The 26,435-nt window shown below is 43.2% G+C and overlaps 1 protein-coding gene across 2 annotated transcripts in view; it reads left to right on the plus strand.

The window, feature by feature from the left end:
- Positions 1-26,435, plus strand: part of LOC109869863 (vitamin D3 receptor A-like) — an 83,404-nt gene that overhangs the window by 9,438 nt on the left and 47,531 nt on the right. Inside the window, exon 3 of one of the 2 annotated variants that reach the window (XM_020460146.2) lies at positions 20,872-20,900. The exons of the other annotated variant lie outside the window; for it this stretch is intronic. Within the exon in view, the coding sequence (XP_020315735.1) occupies positions 20,894-20,900 (7 nt within the window). The 5' untranslated portion in view covers positions 20,872-20,893. The remainder of the gene's footprint in view (positions 1-20,871; positions 20,901-26,435) is intronic. 2 annotated transcript variants of the gene reach the window in all.

Consider the following 26,435-nt stretch of genomic DNA (forward strand, 5'->3'; position numbering starts at 1 on the left):
ACCGCTCACTTTCACATATCTCCTTGCATGTTTTGGTCAGATCACTTTCTGCTGCTACTACAGTGTTTCTGAACATACTAGCTAGATATATACAATCTTTGGCTACTATGCACTTGGATTTGTTTTGGAGAGGGACAATATATTGTGTAATTATCGGCTCGTCGTTCTGTCAGGTGGCAGCCAACTTGTCGGGTGAAGGAAGGACGGGGAAAAATGACAGTTTATAACACTGATATCGAAATTCTAACAACGACGATGTGTTCAATAGGCTTATTTGTAAAAAGTTAAGGACGGGGGGACATGACTGAAAATGGCGGCGTAGGTTCATAAAAATGTTCATATGACACTTCTATTAATCCACAGATAACAAGGATTCTCCTTTTTTAAATCATAGATAATCTTTCCTCATTCATCTTTCAAGTACCCACTTTGGTTTGTATGCTCTTGAAAAACGATGAGTTGATGGGCGAGGCAGGACTTGGAGCACATCTCATTGAACCAAGCGGGATGTTTTTTCTCTTGAGCTGATGGTCGTGGGGCGGGAACATAATTGTAAATCATTTGTAGACTGCAAAATTGGCCGCAAGAAGCCCAAACATATATAATATTTGACTAAAATTGAATCCTTTCAAACCTTGCTTACATTTTGTATACAATCAGTCTCTTATGCGCGGGAACAGATTTCCATAACTTAAATCACGTGGAGCTGATTTCCTGGTGTTTAGTCTTTTATTCCCAAAACTTGGACAAATAAAACCACCCACCGGTCAAATTCAGTTGGAAGCTGTTGTGTGGTTTATGATTTGATTAAGGTTACCTTTTGAGTGGCCATAATAGAACCCCATTCAGTCAAGTGTTCCTAGCTCATCTGAGTTATTTCCTAGTAGCTGTAAAAATACATAGTAAGCTTAAGCTACAGCAGTTCCCTGGTTTGTGTTGTACAGATTAGCTTTCTCTTGACAGCTCCTAGATGGTCAAGGCTTGTGAAATATTCCCATGTACATGCTTTGAAAACAGAACTGAAGGTGTATCATTCGTTGTGTTCCCTCTACCACCCATTGGGGAAACAAATGGCATGCTGTACTGGCGTGCCCCTGACTCACAGCGAGTGACACGGGAGATCATTTGACAAGATGAAAAACGTTTTAAAAAACGATGAGTAGAGACCCATGCCATTATTAGTTCTACATGATTACCCTTTGCCTCACTATCTTTGGCTATTTTCCTTGAAGATGGAGTTTAGGTATAAGTATTTCACTGTTGTTCAATCACTACACCCCAGTAGCCTTGCAGCCTTAGTAGTGGTACCATTTCTTTAAAGGTGCTAATGGTTTCCTCGAGTGTAATTGCAATGGAACAACATAAGTGTAGGTATAATTCAGGCATTTAAGAAAAAGCGTGGAAGTTATGGTTTTGTGATTTAGGCCTAAGGGGCTTTGTAAGGAGTTGCCGTGTTTGTAACCTGCAGGCCACGTGGCTTGCTGTGGTGGATCTGGACACCTTGACACTGTCTCCAAGCACATTGACAGAAGCCACATGGCTGGTTAATCATGTGCTAGCATTCAATGCTGACAAAAAAAGTTGAAGTACTACACTGAGAACAATTGAGCGTTCACTTTGTCCAGCTTGGCTTAGTGATAGTTGACTTTTTTTTCTTCTCACTATATACCTAAACTCAGCAAAGGAATGTCCTCTCACTGTCAACTGCATTTATTTTCAGAAAATGTAACGTGTAAATATTTGTATGAACATAAGATTCAACAACTGAAACATCCTAAACTGAACGAGTTCCACAGACATGGGACTAACAGAAATTGAATAATGTGTCCCTGAACAAAGGGGGGGTCAAAATCAAAAGTAACTGTCAGTATCTGGTGTGGCCACCAGCTGCATTAAGTACTGCAGTGCATCTCCTCCTCATGGACTGCACCAGATTTGCCAGTTCTTGCTGTAAGATGTTACCCCACTCTTCCACCAAGGCACCTGCAAGTTCCCGGACATTTCTGGGGGGGAATGGCCCTAGCCCTCACCCTCCGATCCAACAGGTCCCAGACGTGCTCAATGGGTTTGAGATCCGAGCTCTTCACTGGCCAAACACCGACATTCCTGTCTTGCAGGAAATCACGCACAGAACGAGCAGTATGGCTGGTGGCAGTGTCATGCTGGAGGGTCATGTCAGGATGAGCTTGCAGGAAGGGTATCACATGAGGGAGGATGATGTCTTCCCTGTAACGCACAGCGTTGAGATTGCCTGCAATGACGCCAAGCTCAGTCCAGTGATGCTGTGACACACCGCCCCAGATCATGACGGACCCTCCACCTCCAAATTGATCACGCTCCAGAGTACAGGCCTCGGTGTAACACGCATTCCTTCCATCACCCCTGGTGAGACAAAACCATGACTCGTCAGTGAAGAGCACTTTTTGCCAGTCCTGTCTGGTCCAGTGACGGTGGGTTTGTGCCCATAGGCGACGTTGTTGCCTGTGAGGACCTGCCTACAAGCCCTCAGTCCAGCCTCTCTCAGCCTATTGCGGACGGTCGGAGCACTGATGGAGGGATTGTGCGTTCCTGGTGTAACTCGGGCAGTTGTTGCCATCCTGTACCTATCCCGCAGGTGTGATGTTCGGATATACCGATCCTCTGCAGGTGTTACACGTGGTCTGCCACTGTGAGGACGATCAGCTGTCCTTCCTGTCTCCCTGTAGCGCTGCCTTAAGCATCTCACAGTACGGACATTGCAATTTATTTCCCTAGCCACATCTGCAGTCCTCATGCCTCCTTGCAGCATGTCTAAGGCATGTTCACGCAGATGACCAGGGACCCTGGGCATCTTTCTTTTGGTGTTTTTCCAGAGTCAGTAGAAAGGCCTCTTGGTGTCCTAAGTTTTCATAACTGTGGCCTTAATTGCCTACCATCTGTAAGCTGTTAGTGTCTTAACGACCGTTCCACAGCCGCATGTTCATTAATTGTTTATGGTTCATTGAGCAAGCATGGGAAAGTGTTTAAACCCTTTACAATGAACATCTGTGACGTTAATTCAGAAAAATGCAAATATCTTTGAAAGACAGGGTCCTGGAAAAGGGGATGTTTTCTTTTTTTGCTGAGCTTATTAGATTTCACTCACTCGCCCTCGGCCCGGTAACGCTCCTTCCTTCCCCTCATTTTGTAGCGAACTCAGCCTGCTCTCTTTTACCATCAGATGTGCCCAGCCTTCAATCTGTAAGTCTTTGCTTTTGATCTGCGGTTATGTTGTTGGTTGACCAGGCTAAAAGCTAGTTTGCTCAATAGCTAACGTTAGCTGCCTGGCTCGCTGGCTTGGTAAGATCACTGCATATAGTGAACATTCTTTGGTAACTGGTTAGATGGCGTTATGTATTTCCAAAACATTGGTTTACTTTAATGCAGCTCTAGCTAGGTATTGATTGCAACTGGCTGACTCCTGCAGTGCTAACGTAACATTAGCAGGCTGGTAGTGCTAACGTTAGAAGGCTAGATGGCCACCTTGCAAATACTTCAAATTTATTATAAGTTGTAAATGGGATTTGGTTTAATTTGATTTGGATTTGGATTTGGTTTTGGTTTAATTTGAAGGTATACATTGAAGTTATTTCAGTTTATAATATAGGGAATAGGCTGTCTTGTCGGGCCCTCCATGTTACATCGCACCCGTAAAACATTTTCTAACATGACTAGTAATGGATGAGGTTACGTTTATGCTACCTACCCTTAATATTTTTCTGCAACAACAATTTCTGGTAGTGCCACTACTGCTCATTAAGCCGTAATGGGCAGTGCTGATGTGTAAAGTGTGTCATTGGGGTCTGCAATGCAGGTGTTCACATGCGTTTCCCCTGCGCAGTGCTTTTGAAAAGGCCTCTTGGTTTAGCTCTTTCTGACCGGTTGTCATCGCTCTCAGAGGCCCAGTGCTTGGGGGCTATCCACTCCCCCTCCCTCCGCTTCCTCTCTCTCCCTTCTCTCTCCCTTCTCTCTCCTCAGCTACTGCTGCAGCTCATGGATCGAGTGGATCAGGGAGGGACTGGGTATAAACCGAGCCCAATGGATGGGATTGGTTGAGAGACCACAAGCCCCCCATTGTAGCCCCCTCCCCTTTTCATCTGCTGTCATGCGCCCCCTCCCACTGCCACTGCTGCACAGAAGAGCTGCAGACTCCTGTGGAGCCTACAGAACACAGGGGTAAGCCCATGGGACAGGACCAAGCACGTTTAGTGTTTCCTTCCTCTCCGGTCTCCTCTCCTCCCTCCCTTTTTGAATGGTTCTGTTTTTCATTTTGTCGTTTGTCTCAAATGGAGGTGTGCAATATGAGGTAGCTTGTGAAAACATTCTCACTCTCTTCTATATAATTATGGCAAGTTCATTACTTACATTGTCAAAGTATATATAATAAATAAATGGTGGGACCAACAGCAATAATAGTAGTAGTTGAAATGGGATTACCATTAACCACAACTACAACAACAATATTGATGAGAATAACAATGCATCAAAGCAAGTAGTAGACCAGTCTCAACATGACTGAGAAGATGCATGACATGGTATGAACATGTTCAATTTGGTTTAAATAATGCAAAAACAAAGTGTTGGAGAAGAAAGTAAAAGTGCAATATGTGCCATGTTAGAAAGCTAATGTTTAAGTTCCTTGCTCAGAACATGAGAACATATGAAAGCTGGTGGTTCCTTTTAACATGCGTCTTCAATATTCCCAGGTATGAAGTTTTAGGTTGTAGTTATTATAGGACTATTTCTCTCTATACCATTTGTATTTCATTAACCTTTGCCTATTGGGTGTTCTAATAAGTACTTTAGTATTGCCAGCCAAATCTTGGGAGTTGATAAGCTTGAAGTCATAAACAGCGCAATGCTTGAAGCATTGCGAAGAGCTGCTGGCAAACGCAATAAAGTGCTGTTTGAATGGATGCTTATGAGTTTATTCTTTCAGTGAAATCCAGAACCGTTCCGTATTTTATCTAACGGGTGGCATCCATAAGTCTAAATATTGCTGTTACATTGCACAACCTTCAATGTTATGTCATAATTATGTTAAACTCTGGTACATTAGTTCGCAATGAGGTTGGCAGCCCAAACTGTTGCATATACACATACTCTGCGTGCAATGGACGCAAGAGAAGTGACACACGTTCCCTAGTTTAATATTGCCTGCGAACATTAATTTCTTAACTAAATATACAGGTTTAAAAAAATCTACTTCTGTGTATTGATTTTAAAAGGGCATTGATGTTTATGGTTAGGTTTTCCGCAAATGCGCTTTTGTTAAATCATCCCCCGTTTTGTTGAAGTTGGTTGTCTTTTGTTAGGAAGAATTGGTCTTCACACAGTTCGCAACAAGCCAGGCGGGCCAAACTGCTGCATATACCCTGACTCTGTTGCACAGAATGCAAGAGAAGTGACACAATTTCCCTAGTTAAAATAAATTAATGTTAGCAGGCAATATTAACTAAATATGCAGGTTTAAAAAATATATACTTTTGTATTGATTTTAAGAGGCTTTGATGTTTATGGTTAGGTACAAATTGGTGTAACGACAGTGCTTTTTTTGCGAATGCGCTTGTTAAATCACCCTGTTTGGCGTAGTAGGCTGTGATTCAATGATAATTTAACAGGCACCGCATTGATTATATGCAACACAGGACAAGCTAGATAAACTAGTAATATCATCAACCATGTGTAGTTAAGATGTGTGTGTTAAGATTGATAGTTTTTAATAAGAGATGTTTAATGCTAGCTAGCACCTTACCTTGGCTGCACTCGCATAACATGTAGTCGGCCTGCGTCGCAGTCTCCTCATGGTGTGCAATGTAATTGGCCGTGATCGGTGTCCAAAAATGCTGATTACTGATTGTTATGAAAACTTGAAATCGGCCATTCCGATTAATCGGTCTACCTCTAATTTAGTCCTAGAAACGTGTCGTTTTTGGTGTGTTCTATTAGAATTTATATTTGTCATCCTGATTTCCTGACCTTTCTTGGATGATCATTTATTTATTTTTAGATTAACGGTCAGACAGAAGCTCTGCAGATGATCTAGGTGCTGCTGCAACTCCTCCTTAGTGGGAGACTGTAGCACCAGGTCATCTGAATACAGCAGACACTTGATTTCAGTGTTGAGTAGGGTGAGACCAGGTGCTGACGATTCTTCTAATGTTTTTGCCAATTCATGAATGTAGTTATTAAATAGTGTTGGACTTATTGGGCAGCTTATTGGACAGCCACTCCCCCTCAGTCCATTCTCCACCCTCCAGAGGCCAAAATTGAAAACGAGGAAAGCTTTAAAACAGAAACTACTAAAGGGGAGGCCAGACACTCTTTTCGCAGACCTCTACAATAACGGTGATGTTACCAGCCAAATGCATGGCGCTCAGCAATGTGCCCTCACCAGCCATCCTTAAAGAAAGAAGGACTATGTAATGGGTGGAAGCTGAAAGTCAGAGTGAACACCCTGACAGCACCATGATGACAATCAACCTCTACAAGACTGGGACTGTCATTGTGCGTAAAGGTAATATTAGGCTGTTTGAAACAGACTTTCAGACCATTAAGGAGAGGGCAGAGAGGGGGAAGGACACCACCAGTGACGTGCCCTAACACAAAAACAACTCCACCAGCCTCACCCCAACTATCCCCACCCAAAAAGGCACATCCTGCACCTCTCTTCCCACCATAGTGGAGGACACGCCCCAGGAGGAACGCAACCCCCTCAGTGCAGAGCAGGCTCAGGCCATCACCACCGTGGCTGCCATGAAGGATGAGTTCACCAAACTGGAGGGGTAGGTGGTCCTGCTCAGGGAGAGCGTGAGTAAACGGCAACGTGAAAACCACACCTTAGAGGAGCTCCTAACCAAGCTGCGGACAAAGCAGGACAGCAGCCTTGCAACACAGCTAAAAGAGGTTCAGCAAGAGCGAGACTGACTCAAGATAGAGCTCCAAAAAGACAGGCTGCAGGAGCAGCTCAATCACCACTCGATGACCAGCCTTCACACAGCAGAGCCCACCTCAACCAGCCAGACCTCCCCAGCCCTGCCTGCCGCACGCATCCCCCACCAGAACAGCCTTCCACTGACAACGGGACCAGCACAGACCGGCAAATTAGGCAGTCCAAACTGTTGCATATACACTGACTCTGCGTGCAATGAACGCAAGAGAAGTGACACAATTTCACCTGGTTAATATTGCCTGCTAACCTGGATTTATTTTAGCTAAATATGCAGGTTTAAAAATTATATAACCCTGTGTTGATTTTAAGAAAGGAATTGATGTTTATGGCTAGGTACACATTGAAGCAACGAATACGCACCGCATCGATTATATGCAACACAGGACATGCTAGATAAACTACTAATATCATCAACCATGTGTAGTTAACTAGTGATTATGATTGTTTTTTATAAGATCATTTTAATGCTAGCTAGCAACTTACCTTGGCTTACTGCATTCGCGTAACAGGCAGGCTCCTCGTGGAGTGCAATGTAATCGGGTGGTTAGAGCGTTGGACTAGTTAACTGTAAGGGTGCAAGATTGAATCGCTGAATTGACAAGGTAAAACATCTGTTCTGCCCCTGAACAAGGCAGTTAACCCACTGTTCCTAGGCCGCCATTGAATTTTTTTTGTTCTTAACGGACTTGCCTCGTTAAATAAAGATTTAAATAAAGGTGTAAAAAAACAATTGGTGTCCAAAAATACTGATTTCCGATTATGAAAACTTAAAATCGGCCCTAATTAATGGGCCATTCCGATTTAATCAGTCGACCTCTAGTCTCTGTCTTTCTCTCTGTATGTTTTCCTGGTGTTCTTGTCCTTGGAAACCACTGTTTGGTTCGGGAGTGTGATACGGGAAACCCTGAGGTCTTCTCTGGTCAGATTTGTTTTGAGTGTGCTTGTAGCGCACCAGCCAAAGTATGCAGTAAAACACACTGTGCCCCCTTCTCCACCTCCTTCCCTCTCTTAGTAATAACTCTGTCAGATCAGAGTGGGAAGTGACGCAGACTTGGTGAATGAACGTGCTAGTTATTATTTTTGTGTTTGGTTTCCCCTTGACATGTGGGGTTCCCTGTATTACAGGTTACATTTACACGCTCCCTGCTCTGTGTTCACCTTTCATCCCAGCACATGCATATGGAAAACTTAAAAACAAATACAATGAGTGTATGCTCAGATTGTGAGAACTAAGAACATCTCAGAAATGTATGCTTCTACTTTGGTGCCGCACAATAGAAACAAGGAAACATCAGCTCTGTGGGTGGATATTGTCTCTGTAGAGAAATGTCATAGTCTCATGCATCATCTCAAATGAAGGCATGTTATTTAATGCTCAGTTGTAGTACTCAAGTCATACTGATGCGTGGTAGGCATGCACGCTATAGAAGACACCATGTGAGCAGGGAGGCAGTAAGGCCCCAGGATGGCTCTGACTGATGCCGCAGGGAAGTGAGGTATTTTAATTCCCCTTGGCCACAAAATGAAAGCCTACAATGGACCCGCGCTCATAAGTCTGTCCTGCGTGCCAGCTGGGCCTGCTCAGCTTCAGGAGATAGACTGTAGTAGTGGGTGACATGATAGCAGAACACTCCCGAATAGCAGTGTCAGCCAATAGCCAACACAACTTTGCCTCTTTATCCTGTGCACTCAGAGTTCTACACAGGGGGTAATGCTACTACCAACTTTTTCAGTTGGTGACACCAGTACAAGATTGTAGGTTGGGAATGACCTGGCCCGTGTCCCATAATGTGTATTTCATACAGAACCAGGCTAATAATGACAAATCATCTATCAAATTAGCATACCCTTTTGTTCTTACAGTAAATCTATCCAAAGCAATGTAACAGCAAAGAAAAGACACTGTTAAAGTGCAACACTTACACTGCTCAAAAAAATAAAGGGAACCCTTAAGCAACACAATGTAACTCCAAGTCAATCACACTTCTGTGAAATCAAACTGTCCACTTAGGAAGCAACACTGATTGACAAATGTCACATGCTGTTGTGCAAATGGAATAGACAACAGGTGGAAATTATAGGCAATTAGCAAGACACCCCCAATAAAGGAGTGGTTCTGCAGGTGGGGACCACAGACCACTTCTCAGTTCCTATGCTTCCTGGCTGATGTTTTGGTCACTTGAATGCTGGTGGTGCTTTCACTCTAGTGGTAGCATGAGACGGAGTCTACAACCCACACAAGTGGCTCAGGTAGTGCAGCTCATCCAGGATGGCACATCAATGTGAGCTGTGGCAAGAAGGTTTCCTGTGTCTGTCAGCGTAGTGTCCAGAGCATGGAGGCGCTACCAGGAGACAGGCCAGTACATCAGGAGACGTGGAGGAGGCCGTAGGAGGGCAACAACCCAGCAGCAGGACCGCTACCTCCGCCTTTGTGCAAGGAGGAGCACTGCCAGAGCCCTGCAAAATGACCTCCAGCAGGCCACAAATGTGGATGTGTCTGCTTAAACGGTCAGAAACAGACTCCATGAGGGTGGTATGAGGGCCCGACGTCCACAGGTGGGGGTGTGTGCTCACAGCCCAACACCGTGCAGGACGTTTGGCATTTGCCAGAGAACACCAAGATTGGCAAATTTGCCACTGGCGCCCTGTGCTCTTCACAGATGAAAGCAGGTTCACACTCAGCACATGTGAGTGGAGAACGCCGTGGAGAACGTTCTGCTGCCTGCAACATCCTCCAGCATGACCGGTTTGGCGGTGGGTCAGTCATGGTGTGGGGTGGCATTTCTTTGGGGGGCCGCACAGCCCTCCATGTGCTCGCCAGAGGTAGCCTGACTGCCATTAGGTACCGAGATGAGATCCTCAGACCCCTTGTGAGACCATATGCTGGTGCGGTTGTCCCTGGGTTCCTCCTAATGCAAGACAATGCCAGACCTCACGTGGCTGGAGTGTGTCAGCAGTTCCTTCAAGAGGAAGGCTTTGATGCTATGGACTGGCCCGCCCGTTCCCCAGACCTGAATCCATTTGAGCACATCTGGGACATCATGTCTCGCTCCATCCACCAACGCCACGTTGCACCACAGACTGTCCAGGAGTTGGCGGATGCTTTAGTCCAGGTCTGGGAGGAGATCCCTCAGGAGACCATCCGCCATCTCATCAGGAGCATGCCCAGGCGTTGTAGGGAGGTCATACAGGCACGTGGAGGCCACACACACTACTGAGCATCCTTTTGACTTGTTTTAAGGACATTACATCAAAGTTGGATCAGCCTGTAGTGTGGTTTTCCACTTTAATTTTGAGTGTGACTCCAAATCCAGACCTCCATGGCTTGATAAATTTGATTTCCATTGACAATTTTTGTGGTTTTGTTGTCAGCACATTCAACTATGTAAATAAAGTATTTAATAAGGATATTTCATTCATTCAGATGTTCTGTCATTTTTCACTGCAGATGTGGAAGTGCGACATCGGCGGATTTGGCATCCAATGCAATTAAATAAAAAAAATCCTATTTAGATGTTACTTAGATTGACCAGTGCGTCTGAATCTAGGGGGTTAAACCACATCAGGGGACCATTTACTGAGGTGTGAAAAATCGGAGAAATGTCAACATTTTGGTGGTGGTTGCCCTTTAATTCAGGTGCACACCCGCCAGACTGTTCTGTTTAGCTAGCTGTGTTGTAGCACACTTGTGATGGAGTTTTCAAAAGAAATGGCCAATGAATTAGGGTGCTTTGTAGGTAACTTTTTTTTTAAATTGCCTGCGCCTAACCATTTTTGGGTAGATGCAATCATTAGCAATGCTAATTGTTATGTCTCGACATTCAGATAAATTTGCCAGTGGCACACTGGGTCACGAAAGCTACTGGCCCGAATGGGGGAGGGGGTATACATGCTGTCTTGCTCATAATAACCACACAGTTTTACCGCTACACTCTTCAATTGAAATGGCGGGAAACAAACAAAAGTGCTGACATCTCTCCATAAAACTGATCAGGATTTATTTAACCAAGATGGCGTAGCAGTCAGACGTGTCTTTGTCTTATCCTGTGTAAATAGTCGTTATTTTCCCCTGTATTTATTTTTATTTCACTTTCTATCTATGAACTAAATCTACTTTCCTGCAACCCGCCTCACCCTCACCCAATGTGGGATGAATCTGCTATTTTTATTCCTTATAACTGGAACCTCCAGGAGCGAGCCAGCTTACTAGCTATCAGTCTTTGTTAACCACGGCTAGTGGTCTTCACATTAAGCTCGGACACCAGCCAGCTTTAGCTCGGCAATACCTGCCAGTCTGCACAGCGCGATATCACCCCAGAGCATGTTGGACTGCTTCTCTCTACCACATCACCGGATTCCTGCCTCAAGCGCTGGACCATTACACCGGCTCATCTCAGCTAGTTAGCTGCAATCGAGTGGCTTCTGTTAGCTAATGCCTCTGTCCTGATGAAAGCACCAGTTAGCCTTGAGCTAGCCTCAACCTAGGCCCATATACCAGCTAGCTTCTTAGCCTACAATGCCTCTTTTGCCAATTTGTCCTGGATCCTTTATTGTCGACACAGAGCCCCGCCGTCGTAATCGTCCGATGTGGTTTCAACAGGCTTTTCAGTTGCGATGTCACCGAAGAACCGGCTCACTAGCTTTCTGAACGCCGTGTCTCCCGCTCGCCTAGCATAGTAGTGACTACCGAATTGCTCCCCGACTCACCCATTGCTACTCATTGGATCCTATGATCACTCGGCTATACAGCTGATGCCTGCTGGTCTGTTCATTAACACTGTACCTCATTTGGTTTATCTGTTGGCCACAGCCTCAAACTCAGGTCCTGTATGTACCCAACTGACCCTCTCAGCCTGTTCATCGCCTTTTACCCGCTCTCCCGACCAACACCTGTGATTGCCTTATTGCCTATCTCTAATGTCTGTCTTGTCGACTGCTGTTTCGGTTAGTTGTTTTATTTCACTGTATAGCCCCAGTCCTGCTCAACATGCCTTAGATAGCTCTTTTGTCCCACCCCCCCATGCAGAGACCTCACCTGGCTTAACTGGTGCCCCCAGAGACGCAACCGCTCATCGTCACTCAATGCCTAGGTTTACTTCCACTGTACTCCTATCCAACCATACCCTAGTCTGTACATTATGCCATGAATCTTTTCTACCACACCCAGAAATCTGCTCCTTTTATACTCTGTCCCAACGCACTAGATGACCAGTTCTTATAGCCTTTAGCTTTACCCTACTAATCCTCTGTTCCTCTGGCGATGTAGAGGTTAACCCAGGCCCTGTAGCCCCTAGTCCTACACCTATTCCCCAGGCGCACTCATTTGACTTCTGTAACCATAAAAGCCTTGGTTTCATGCATGTTAACATCAGAAGCCTCCTCCCTAAGTTTTTATTTTCTGCTTATGCACATTCCGCCAACGCTGATGTCCTAGCCTTGTCTGAATCCTGGCTTAGAAAGGCCACCAAAAATTCGGAATTGTCCATCCCCAACTACAACATTTTCCGGGAAGATAGTAACTCCACCCCCTTTGGCAGTTCTAAGACAGAGCTCTGCAGACGATCCAGGTCTGTGCCCAAACAGTTCCAGCTTCTACTTTTAAAAATCCACATTTCCGTAATAAGTAAGTCTCTCACTGTTGCCGTTTTGTTATAGACCCCCTCAGCCCCCAGCTGTGCCCTGGACACCATATGTGAATTGATTGCCCCCCCCCCCCCCCCCCCCATCTAGCTTCAGAGTTCGTACTGTTAGGTGACCTAAACTGGGATATGCTTAACACCCCGGCTGTCCTACAATCTAAGCTAGATGCCCTCAATCTCTCACAAATTATCAAGGAACCTACCAGGTACAACCCCAAATCTGTAAACATGGGCACCCTCATAGATATCATCCTGACCAACTTGCCCTATAAATACACCTCTTCTGTCTTCAACCAGGATCTCAGCGATCACTGCCTCATTGCCTGCATCGGTAATGGTCCGTGGTCAAATGACCACCTTTCATTACAGTCAAACGCTCCCAAAAATACTTCAGCGAGCAGTCCTTTCTAATTGACCTGGCCCGGCTATCCTGGAAGGATATTGACCTCACCCCGTCAGTCGAGGATGCCTGGCTATTCTTTAAAAGTGCTTTCCTCCCCATCTTAAATAAGCATCCCCCATTCAAAAAAATTTAGAACTAAGAACAGATTCAACCCCTGTTTCACTCCTGACTCCTTGACTGCCCTTGACCAGCACAAAAACATCCTGTGGCGTACTGCATTAGCATCGAATAGCCCCCGCGATATGCAACTTTTCAGGTCTGGAAGTCTGGAACCAGTATACACAGTTAAGAAAGCAAAGGCTAGCTTTATCAAACAGAAATTTGCATCCTGTAGCACAAATTCCCAAGTAAGTCCATTGAGTATTAGATCACCTCCTCCCAGCTGTCCACTGCACTGAGGCTAGGAAACACTGTCACCACTGACTTTAAAACTACGATAATTAAGAATTTCAAAAGCACTTTTTTATAGCATGCCATGCTTTCCTCCTGGCTACCCCTACCAACAGCTCTGCAACCTGCTCAAGCCCCTCCCCCCCCACTTCTCCTTCACCCAAATCCAGATCGCTGATGTTCTGAAAGAGCTGCAAAATCTGGACGCCTACTTATCAGTTGGGTTAGAAAATCTGGACCCTCTCTTTAAAAAATGATCCGCTGCAATTGTTGCAACCCCTATTACTAGCCTGTTCAACCTCTCTTTTGTTTTGTCTGAGATCTATAAAGACTGGAAAGCTGCTGACTGGAAAACTCTAGACCCAAACTGTTACAGACCTATATCCATCCTGTCCTGCCTTTCTAAAGTCTTCGAAAGCCAAGTTAACAAACAGATCACTGACCATTTTGAATCCCACAGTACCTTCTCCGTTATGCAATCTGGTTTCCGATCTGGTCATGGGTGCACCTCAGCCACGCTCAAGGTCCTAAACGATATCATAACTTCCATCCGATAAAAGACAGTACTGTGCAGCTGTCTTCATCGACCTGGCCAAGGCTTTCGACTCTGTCAAACACCGCATTCTTATTGGCAGACTCGACAGCCTTTGTTTCTCAAATGACTGCCTCGTCTGGTTCACCAACTACTTCTCAGAGTTCAGTGTGTCAAATTGTAGTGCCAGTTTTACGGACCACTGGCAGTCTCTATGGGGGTGCCACAGGGTTCAATTCTCGTGCCGACTCGCTTCTCTGTATATATTAATGATGTCGCGCTTGACTTTAAGGGCAAAATTGTCTATAGGAAGTATCTGCTTTTTTTCCCAAGACTGAAATACCTAGTTTGCATACCCATTCCTACCTTAGCATTTACTGGTAGATATCATAAATTAGTACTCCTCCTACCCCTTCTGCTGTCGGTTTTCGCTCCACGCAAGAACCAGCTGCTTGAGAGCTGAGCATGCTCTCTTCCTGACAGATTATTTATAGGTTAAATGTGTGCAGCGCACGTGTGATAAATAATTAACATAACAAATAACTTCAGTAATCCATAAAGAAAAGCATTATTACAAACGGCCCATTGGTGGAGATGAGGCCTGACAGACACCGACCGGGCATTCCCATGCCGTTGTTGCCTATTCAGAAAGTTGGTTGGTTTTTGGTCAGTTGCTGTTTTGAATAAATCATGATAAAATAATGGAAACCAAAAATGAACGTGACCAGAAAAAATATCACTGGCACCCTTGCGACCAATTAGAAATGTGTGCCGCACTGCCAAGTCAAGCGGTTGCAAATGCGACAATTTTTGTTGCAGTATCAAACCCTGTGTGCTGCTTTTGCGTTAACAGACCATCAGTCAGACGCTTTGTTTCTGAGGGTGTCCTTTTACTGAAGGAGGGAGCAACACTAGGCCAATACCAAATAAAAGTGAGGTAATGATTTTCGGAACTGCCCCCCTCGTTCTTTTCCCCATATGGACTTGGTTGTTGTATTTCCTCCCTCAGTCGGTAACATGTGGGAGAGACTTCCTGGCTGAGGAATACAGAGTGAGAAACCTCCAGGTCCACCCTGGACTGGAGGGACAATGTAGCTGTGTGTGTGCTTTGCCAATTATCTCCATAAGGCCTTGTTTACACTTCCGTTCAATAGAGGTGGTGTACCAGATTGAGATTCGATAATTCAGCTTGACTGTGAAAAAATATTTTGTACTGTGACATGTTAAGATTTTAAATATGATGGATAAATCTGATTTAATGCTTCTGTTATAATTCTCAGTGATGGAACTTTGGCTCAGTGGCAGGCAGCAGTGTTAGCCCCCAGGCCCTGTGGTCAGATCCACCTGTGTGTGTAGTTTGGGGCCTGGATTTGTAGAGCAGATGGCAGCTTTCCCTGCAGGTACCACCCACACTGTACACTACTGCTGGCTCTGGCTGTGTGGGAGGTATTTTTCTGCTATACTAATCAAGTGTGGTAAGTGCAGTGAGTGGGTCTTGAATTAGTGGTGTTAATGTGCCCCCCCCCCCCCACTTTTCCTCTTCCCAGTTCTCCTATAAATCTGCATGTGAGCTGGCATGTTGGCGTCTCGACTCGCTCGCACTTGCTGTTAGTTCCTAGAACAGGCTGTAGATTTGTGGCTTTTTTTAATTTAACATATTTAAGGAGCAATGGATGAGTAATTTCCTCCGTTACACGTGAGCCTGTTTTCTACGTTACACGTGAGCCTGTTTTCTGCTTCTTTTTTTCATTAATTGACACCATGGTTGCATGGTGGAAGGGGGATTATTTTTGGGGTAATTTTGTATTAGTGAAGCTGTGTGGTGGGAGTTTCAGGGCATGTTGAATCCCTGCGTGGTGGTGGTGTGTCTGTCTATACTGGACGTGTGGGTTTGGACACATGAAACTTTCCTGGAGTCACATCAATTGAACTCTGCACACTGAGTGGAAAGGAAAGGGGATTAACCTCGCTGAAATATGTGGGACGTCCCACCTGGCCAACATCCCAGTGAAAATGCAGAGCACCAAATGAAAGCTACACTGGTTGTGAAACCAGCCAACGTGTCAGATTTCAAAAATGCTTTACGGCGAAAGCAAACAATGCTATTATCTGAGGACAGCACCTCAGTAAACAAAGAGAAAAGCATATTTCAACCCTGCAAGCGCGACACAAGGCAGAACATTTTTTATTATTAATGCCTTTGACGAGCTTCTTCTGTTGGCACTCCAATATGTCCCATAAACATCACAAATGGTCCTTTTGTTCGATTTAATTACGTCGCTATATATCCAAAATGACCATTTATTTGGCGCGTTTGATCCAGAAAAACACTGGTTCCAACTTGCGCAACGTGACTACAAAATATCTCAAAAGTTACCTGTAAGTATTGTCCAAACATTTCAAACTACTTTTGTAATACAACTTCAGGTATTTTTTTACGTAAATAATTGAAAAAATTGAAGACTGGATACACTGTTCAATACCGGAGGAAATCAAAGTGGAGCGTGCTTTCAGGTCACGCGCATCTAACAGAGTACACTTCCCTGGAGCCTCATTCTGAACAGTGTTACTTCATCATTTCTCAAAGGAAAAACCTCAACCAATTTCTAATGACTGTTGACATCCAGTGGAAGCGATGGGAACTGCAGGAAAGTCGATTAGAATGAAAACCCATTGAAGAGTGACCTCAAAAAATAAAATAAAAAATCTGAACCGTTTGTCCTCTGGGTTTTGCCTGCCAAATAAGTTCTATTATACTCACAGACAGGATTCAAACAGTTTTAGAAACTTCAGTGTTTTCCATCCAAATCTACTGATAATATGCATATCTTAGCTTCTGGGTCTGAGCAGCAGGCCCGTTTTACTTTGGACATGCATTTCATCCGGATGTGAAAATACTAGCTCATCAGCATGCTTTCTGAAAAAGCTTTTCGTAAATCCAGATGCCCTGATATTTATAAGTGGGGACAAGATCAATGAGGGCACCATTCAATGTACTTATGCATACAGCAAATCATTATATTTAGAAGAGACGATTCGTATTTTTTAGTTTGATTGAAATGTTTAGCTAAGCTGTGTGATAACAAAAGATCCTCTAGACTACCACTCCTTCAGTAAACCAGGCAGAGAGAACCGGTTTTTCTGGTTGAATGCCAACACTGGTGGGGGTTCCTGCTCAGCCCAAGCCGTGTTACAGCTACATACTTAGCTGTCTAGATGGAGGGTGTGATCATAGTGCTCCCACAATCATTACAGTGGTGATACTTAAGGTGATGTTGGGACGGCAGGTACCCTAGTGATTAGAGCATTGGGCCAGTAACTGAAAGGTTGCTAGATCGATTCCCCGAGCTGGCAAGGTAAAAATCTGTCGTTCTGCCCCTGAACAAGGCAGTTAACCCACTGTTCCTAGTCCGTCATTGTAAATAAGAATGTGTTCTTAACTGACTTTCCTAGTAAAATAAAGGTTAAACATGTTTTGCCATCATTACTCTCAGCAACAGTATTGGCAGCAATTGATGGGATTAATTATCCCGGCCTTCACACGGTGTCTGAGTCAGGTGAAAGAATCAGGAGGCAGGAATCTGCTGTGTGTGGTGTGTACCCATCCGCCCGTGTTTGCGCCGTACTTATGTTTGTTGTATTTGGGTACCCAAATATGACTGTGCCTGAAGCTGCTCTTCTGTCCTCAATGTCCTTCCCAGTGTCTGTTCATTCAGATATGGAGGAAAAACCTAAACCTTCTGACTGTTCCTTGGCGTTGCATAGCTACCTGTTGGACTGACAGTGGCACTAAAAAGTATGTGAACCCTTTGGAATTACCAGAATTTCTGCATAAATTGGTCATAAAATTTGATCTGATATAGACAGACAGTCTGCTTAAACCAATAAAACAAACAAACGTTTTCATGTCTTTATTGAACAAAACATTCAGTGTAGGGTGGAAAAAGTATGTGACTTGCATTTAAAACTGGTTGACCCTCCTTTTGGCAGCATTGAACTCAACACAATGTTTTCTGTAGTTGCGGATCAGACCTGCACAACGGTCAGGAGGAATTTTGGACCATTCGTCTTTACAAAACTGTTTCAGTTCAGCAATATTCTTAGGATGTCTGGTGTGAACCGCTAAATCGGGTTGAGGTCAGGACGCTGACTGGGCCACTCCAGAATGCTTATTTTCTTCTGCTGAACACACGAGTTCAGGGGCCATTCTGTTGTTGATTTTACTACTGTGTTTTGGGTTGTCCTGTTGCATCACCCATCTTCTGTTGAGCTTCAATTGGTGGACAAATAGCCTTACATTCTCCTGCAAAATGAATTTAAAATGATGCTCCATCCCATACTTTACAGTTGGGATGAGGTTTTGATGTTGGTATGCTGTGCATTTTTTTTCTCCACACATGGTGTTGCGTGTTCCTTCCAAACAACTCAACCGTAGTTTCATCTGTCCACAGAATATTTTGCCAGAAGCACTGTGTAACATCCAGGTGCTCTTTTGAACTTCAGACGTACAGCAATGTTTTTTTTTTGGACAGCAGTACCTTCTTCCGTGGTGTCCTCCCATGAACACCATTCTTGTTTAGTGTTTAATGTAACATAGACTTGTCAGCAGTGATGTTAGAATGTTCCAGAGATTTCTGTGTCTTTAGCTGACACTCTAGGAAACTTCTTAACCTTATTGAGCGTTCTGCGCTGTCCTCTTGCAGTCATCATTGCAGGACGGCCACTCCTAGGGAGAGTAGCAACAGTGCTGAACTTTCTCCATTTTATAGACTATTTGTCTTTCCGTGGACTGATGAACATCAAGGCTTTTATAGATCCTTTTGTAACCCTTTCCAGCATTATGCAAGTCAACAATTCTTAATCTTAGGCCTTCTGCGATCTCTTTTGTTCAAGGCATGGTTCACATCAGGCAATGCTTCTTGTGAATAGCAAACTCAAATTTTCTGAATATTTTTTTTTTTGTATAGGGCTAGGCAGTTTGAACCAACATCTCCAATCATGTCTCATTGATTGGACTCCAGGTTAACTGACTCGACATCAATTTAGCTTTTGGAAAAGTCATTAGCCTAGGGGTTCACATACGTTTTCCAACCACAATGTTTAAATTATGTATTCAATATGACAAGAAAATTCCTATTTGTTATTAGTTTAGGCACACTGTGTTGGTCTATTGTTGTGACTAAAATGATGATCAGATCAAATTTTCTTGACTAATTTATGCAGAAATCCAGGTAATTCCAAAGGGTTCACATTTTCTTGCTACTGATACTGTACTGTTGGCTTCCCCTCCACACAATATGACCAGCTCACCTGAGGTTATCTAAGTAGGTCATGTTTTCCCCAATACACAGTAGTCTGAAGTGGACTGATATATGGGTCTTGTTAACCAGGGTTATGTGTTTTTCACGGAGAAAGGGAAAGATAAATCTTACTGCGTCTTATACAGTTGAAGTCGGAAGTTTACGTACACCGTAGCCAAATACATTTAAACTCAGTAAAAATGAATGTCCTAGGTCAGTTAGGATCACCACTTTTTATTTTAAGAATGTGAAATGTCAGAATAATAGTGATTTATTTCAGCTTGTATTTCTTTCATCACAATCCCAGTGGGTCAGAAGTTTTCATACACTCAATTAGTATTTGGCAACATTGCCTTTTTTAAATTGTTGAACTTGGGTCAAATGTTTTTGGTAGCCTTCCACAAGCTTCCCACAATAAGTTGGGTGGATTTTGGCCCATTCCTCCTGACAGAGCTGGTGTAACTGAATCAGGTTTCTGGGCCTCCTTGCTCGCACATGTTTTTTTCAGTTCTGCCCACACATATTGAGGTCAGGGCTTTGTGATGGCCACTCCAATACCTTGACTTTGTTGTCCTTAAGCCAATGCCTAAGTATGTATGCTTGGGGTCATTGTACATTTGGAAGACCCATTTGCGACCCAAGCTTTAACTTCCTGACTGATGTCTTGATGTAGCTTCAATATATCCACAAATGTACTCCTCATGATGCCATCTATTTTGTGAAGTGGACCAGTCCCTCCTGCAGCAAAGCACCCCTACAACATGATGCTGCCACCCCCGTGCTTCAGCTTGGGATGGTGTTCTTCAGCTTGCCTCCCCCTTTTATCCTCCAAACATAACGATGGTCATTATGGCCAAACAGTTCTATTTTTTGTTTCATCAGACCAGGGGACATTTCTCCAAAAAGTATGTTGCAAACCGTAGTCTGGCTTTTTTATGCCGGTTTTGGAGCAGTGGCTTCTACCTTGCTGAGCAGCCTATGTCGATATAGGACTCGTTTTACTGTGGATATAGATACTTCTGTACCTGTTTCCTCCATTATCTTCACAAGTTCCTTTGCTGCTGTTCTGGGATTGTTTTGCACTTCTTGCACCAAAGTACGTTCATCTCTAGGAGACAGAACGCGTCTCCTTCCTGAGCGGTTTGACGGCTGCGTGGTCCCATAGTGTTTATACTTGCGTACTATTGTTTGTGCAGATGAACGTGGTACCTTTTTAGGCATTTGGAAATTGCTCCCAAGGATGAACCAGACTTGTGGAGGTCTACAACACACAGGTACACCTCCCTATTGACTCAAATTACGTAAATTAGCCTGTCAGAAGCTTCTAAGTCCATGACATTGTTTTCTGGAATTTTCCAAGCTGTTTTAAAGGCACAGTCAACTTACTGTATGTAAACATTTGACCCACTGGAATTGTGATACAGTGAAATAATCTGTCTGTAAACAATTGTTGGAAAAATGACTTGTCATGCACAAAGTAAATGACCTAACCAACTTGCCAAAACTAGTTTGTTAACAAGAAATGTGTGGAGTGGTTGAAAAATGAGTTTTAATGACACAAACTTCCGACTTCTACTCTGTAATGTCAGAAATTAGCACTGAATGCTGCTGATTCCTTCCTGTCTCTTCTCTTTCAGGAAGCTTTTTAGAAGTGAAGTGATGGAATGTAAGTTCTTTGCATCTTTAGACTGGCTCTCCATTGATAGAAGCTCTGTAGATGTATTGTTTTCAGTTACATTTTAAGCTTTTCATTCCATAAAGCAAGCTTTTCCTCTCCCTTTGCACAGTTTCACTGCATTTGTGAGATTCATCTATTTTTATTCAGTTTATCAATACATAATCAAATCTCTGCACCTCTGCATGCATTCCTCCCCATCTGAAATGGGCTCCGCAGCAATACTCCTGGAAAGAGTAACCTTGTGTCAGTGTTACCCCACCACTCCAGCTCAAAACCGCTAGTCGGGAAAATATGATTGATAGAAAAGTGATTTATGACGAAGCCAAAGTGTCAAATGCCAAGGTCTCCAGAAGACTACTGTGGACATGTAGGACCGCTCAGTTCTCTGGGTCCTCATGCTAACCCAAATGCGCCTACAGGATACAATGTAAATCTTCTATCAATGAAATAACTGCACATGACTGACTCTGTTATACACTATTTTCATTTGAGTAAGACCTACAGTGCCTTAAAAGTATTCACACCTCTTGACTTTGTTTGTTTTACAGCCTGACTTTAAAATGTGTTTTTGTCATTGGCCTACACACAATACCCCATAATGTAAAAGTGGAATTATGAATTATTTTATACAATGAGTTAAAAATGAAAGGTTGGAATATCTGAAGTCAATAAGCATTCAACCCCTTTCTTATGGCCAGCCTAAATAAGTTCAGGAGTAAGAATGTGCTTTGTTAGGGCCAGCCTAAATAAGTTCAGGAGTAAGAATGTGCTTTGTTAGGGCCAGCCTAAATAAGTTCAGGAGTAAGAATGTGCTTTGTTAGGGCCAGCCTAAATAAGTTCAGGAGTAAGAATGTGCTTTGTTAGGGCCAGCCTAAATAAGTTCAGGAGTAAGAATGTGCTTTGTTAGGGCCAGCCTAAATAAGTTCAGGAGTAAGAATGTGCTTTGTTATGGCCAGCATAATAAGTTCAGGAGTAAGAATGTGCTTTGTTATGGCAAGTACGTCACAAGATGCATGGATTTACTGTGTGCAGCAGTGTTTAACATGCTTTTTGTATGACGACCTCATCTCTGTACACCACACAGTTATTTGTAAGGTTCTTCAGTCGAGCAGTGCATTTCAAACACCGATTCAACCACAAAAAAACAGGTTTTCCAAGGCCTCGCAAAGAAGGGTCCCTATTGGTAGATGGGTAGAAAGAAAAGCCGACATTGAATATCTCAGCGTGGTGAAGTTATTACTTACACTTTGGATGGTGTGTCAATACAAAGATATTTAGGCATCCTTTCTAACCAAGTAAGGGATTTCGCTGAGACCAATGTAGACTTTTAAACAGTTTGACTTTTCCCATCACTGCCATTAAACTGAGGATGGATCAACAACATTGTAGTTACTCCACAATACTAACCTAACTGACGGAGTGAAAAGAAGGAATGTACAGCAGGTATTCCCAAACTGGGGTAGGGGTTACGTGCGCATTCTTGGCATTTCTTTTCTTCACATTTTCAAACTACATTTTATATTTTACAACAGGGCTATACATTTGGGTGAGTTTTTTTTCTCTCTCGCCGGAGTAGCCTCTTTTCCCTGCCAAAAATCAAATGAAACCAAACGCAACAGATACCATTAATAAGAAGGGGCTCGAAGAGTCTTACTGTATATGGTGAGTTACAGAGTGGCTAGGACAGGCAAGCTCCATACTATTGTGGAGGGCTTAATTCTTCCTGCTGCTGCGGATATGGATGGGACAATGCTGGGGAAGGGCCCAAAAAAACTACACAGACAATTCCTTCATCAAACAACACTGTTTCACGATGCGTCAGTGACATGACAGGAGATGTTTTGAAACAATTACTGCTTTGCATATAAGCCAGTGAATTATGTGTTACAGCTGGATGAGTCAACAGACGTAGCGGGCCTGGCACAGCTCCTGGTATATGTCTGTTACGTTTATGGGGGGGGGGGGTCAATTAAGGAAGACATCCTCTTCTGGAAACCAGGACAACATGAGAGGATATTTTTCAATTACTGGACAGCTTTGTGACATATGGACTTTGGTGGTCAAGATGTGGTGGTATCTGTACTGATGGTGCAAAAGCCATGACAGGGAGACACAGTGGAGTGGTAGTGTGCATTCACACTGTAGCATCAAGTGTACCGAAGACACTACAGTGGAAATGGTTAACTTTGTTAAAGCAAGGCCCCTGAACTCGTGTATTTTCTGTATTATGCAATGATATGGGCAGCGACCATGTAACGCTTCTACAACATACAGAAGTGCGCTGGTTATCAAGGGGCAAAGTATTGATACGTTGTTTTGAATTGAGAGACGAGCTTAAAGTTCTCTTTACTGACCATTTTCACTTGTCTGACCGCATGATGACGAGAGACTGGCCTATCTGGGTGATGTTTTTACTCCCCTGAATGATCTGAATCTAGGATTACAGTGACTCTCCACAACTATATTTAAATCAAATTTTGTGTCACACATGGTAAGCAGATGTTAATGTGAGGCTATGATTAAGAAGTTGGAGCTCTTTTCTGTCTGCAAGGACAGCACACAGGTCTTTACATCGTTGTATGATTTTCTTTGTGTGTGCAAATGAACTCAAGTTTACGGATAATGCCAAATGTGATATAGCGAAGCACCTGAGTGAGCTGTGTGCGCAATTACGCAGGCACTTCCCGAAACGGATGACACAAACAACTGGATTCGTTATCCCTTTCATGCCCTGCCTCCAGTCCACTTACTAATATCTGAACAAGAGAGCCTCATTGAAATTGCAACAAGCGGTTCTGTGAAAATTGTATTTAATCAGACGCCACTGCCAGATTTCTGGATTGGGCCGCGCTCAGAGTATCCTGCCGTGACAAATCATGCCGTTTAGACACTGATGCCCTTTGCAACCACGTACCTATGTTGAGAGTGGATTCGTGGCCCTCACTAGCATAACTAAATACAGGCACAGACTGTGTAGAGAAAGATTTAAGACTGAGACTCTACAATACAGAGTATTGTGCATCCTTTAAAGCACACCCTTCTCATTAACCTGTGGTTATTTGGTCATCAAAAATTGTGAATAACTCAAGTTTTATATGTAAGATGGCTAAATAAAGAGCAACATTATGTATTATTATTTGCCCTGGTCCAATAAGAGCTCTTTGTCACTTCCCACGAGCTGGATTGTGGCGACCAACTCTTCTCATTCTCATGTTTAATAAATGTATTGTTTAGTGTGTGTGGAAGGCTTACAATGATGTTAAAACATTTGAGTCCACTGACCCTGGTTCTAGGGGGATTACACAACTGGAGGTTGAATGTTTGAAGGGGTACGGGACAATAAAACGTTTGAACCAACGCTATTCAGAATCAAAATATTCCAAAACATGTATCCTGTTTGCAACACGGAACTGACGTAATAATGCAAAAAAATGTGGCAAAGCAATTAACTTTTTGTCCCGAATACCAATACAACTCATTACTGAGTACTACTCTCCATATTTTCAAGAATGGTGGTGTTTGCATCATGTTGTGTTTAACTTGCAATCATTAAGAAATGTAGTTTATCAGGATGAAAAATAAAGGGTATGTGCAGGCAAAATCCTAGAGGAAAACCTTGCTAGTGGCAGGTAGCCTAGCGGTTAAGAGCATTGGGCCAGTAGTCGAAAGGTTGCTGGTTCAAATCCCTGATACAACTTGGTGAGAAATCTCTATGCCCTTGAGCAAGGCACTTAACCCTAATTGCCCCTGTAAGGTGTCTGCTCAATGACTATAATGTAAAAATGTTGTCTGCTTTCCACCAGACGCTGAGATGAATTCACCTTAACTTAAAACAATAACTTAAAACACATGGCCACATCTAAGCTGGAGATGCTTACCACAAAGACGGGGTATGTTCCTGTGAATTGCTGAGAAAGTTTTGACTGCTTGAAAGTATATGGTGAGACTTAAATGGTTGTTTTAGTAATGATCAATAACCAATTTGACATAGCTTGAAGAATGCTGAAAAGAATAATGGGCAAATATTGTACAATCCAGGTGTACAAAGCTCTTGGAGACTTAACCAGAAATACTCACAGCTGTAATCGCTGTCAAAGTGATTCTAACATGTATTGACTCCGAGGTGTAAATACTTATGGAAATTAGATTTCTGTATTTAATTTTCAATACATCTGCAAAAGATTCTCAAATGTTTGCACTTTGTCATTATGGGGAAAAATAATCAAATTTTGAATTCAGGCTATATCACAACAAAATGTGCAAAATGGCAAGGGGTATGAATACTTTCTGAAGGCACTGTAACTAGGCCCCTACATGCAATGTACAGCAGATGGTGCATATCATGCCCTACAACAGTTCAAGACTCAAATTGGGTACATTTTGTTTTGCTTAATGAAACTCAACCAATTTAGTAATTGTTCAATTATCTACAAAGACGCAATGAAGGGGAATTCTTGAAGGGTAGGTAGCATAAACGTAACATGGATTGCATTAGAATATGCATCAAAAGTCCCAATGTAAAGTTGCACCTCATTTTTCTATTTTTCGAGTTATTACCTAAAAAGATCTTTATTCCAAAGAAGTCATATCGGAAACGTTTTTTCCAGGTGTGATATAATATGGAGGACCCGGCAAGCCAGCCTATTCCCTATAATGCAGGGATCAACTAGATTCAGCCACGGGCCAATGTTTTAGTTTTTTTGTTATTCTTGAGCGTGGTGGTCAGGGGGCCGGAACATAATTACAATTATTTTGTAGACTGCAAGAATCCCAAAGAGATGTAATATTTGACTAAAACATACAAATTTCAAACCTTGCTTACGTTTGTCTTTTTATTATGCCTGGAAATACTTGACACAGATTTCCCAAATTGAAATCACTTGTAGCTGATTTCCTGGTGTTGAAAATAAAAATTCAACAATTGTATGTATTTTTTTGCTTAAAACCGGTCCGGGGGTCGCCCGTTGGGGAACCATGCTATAATAGAAACTCCAAAAGAAATAACTTCAAATTAAACCAAGTCGTTTGCACTCATGGTTTCAATTGAATTTGCAGCCAACTTTTTAAATGTATTGTTACAAATCAACTTGCGAGGTTGCTAGCCAGTTAGACTGCTAATGTTAGCCTTACCAGACTGCTAACATGACATTAGCGCTGCATGAGTCAGCCAGTTGCTGTCAACATCTAGCTTACATCTACAATAAAATAAACCAACATTTTGAAATATAGAACGCTATCTAACCAATTATCCAAGAATGTTCGCAATAAGCTGTTAGACTATATGACCAAAAGCTTGTGGAACATCTCATTCCAAAATCATGGGCATTCATTTACAGTTGGTCCCCACTTTACTGCTACAACATTCTCCACTCTTCTGGGAATGCTTTCCTCTAGATGTTGGAACATTGATGCGGGGACTTGCTTACATTCAGCCACAAGACCATTTGTGAGGTTGAGCACTGATGTTGGGCAATTAGGCTTGGCTCGCAGTCTGCGTTCCGATTCATCCCAAAGGTATTTGAT

Source organism: Oncorhynchus kisutch, linkage group LG24 (genome assembly GCF_002021735.2).
Source record: "Oncorhynchus kisutch isolate 150728-3 linkage group LG24, Okis_V2, whole genome shotgun sequence".
NCBI classification, from domain to species: Eukaryota; Metazoa; Chordata; class Actinopteri; order Salmoniformes; family Salmonidae; genus Oncorhynchus; species Oncorhynchus kisutch.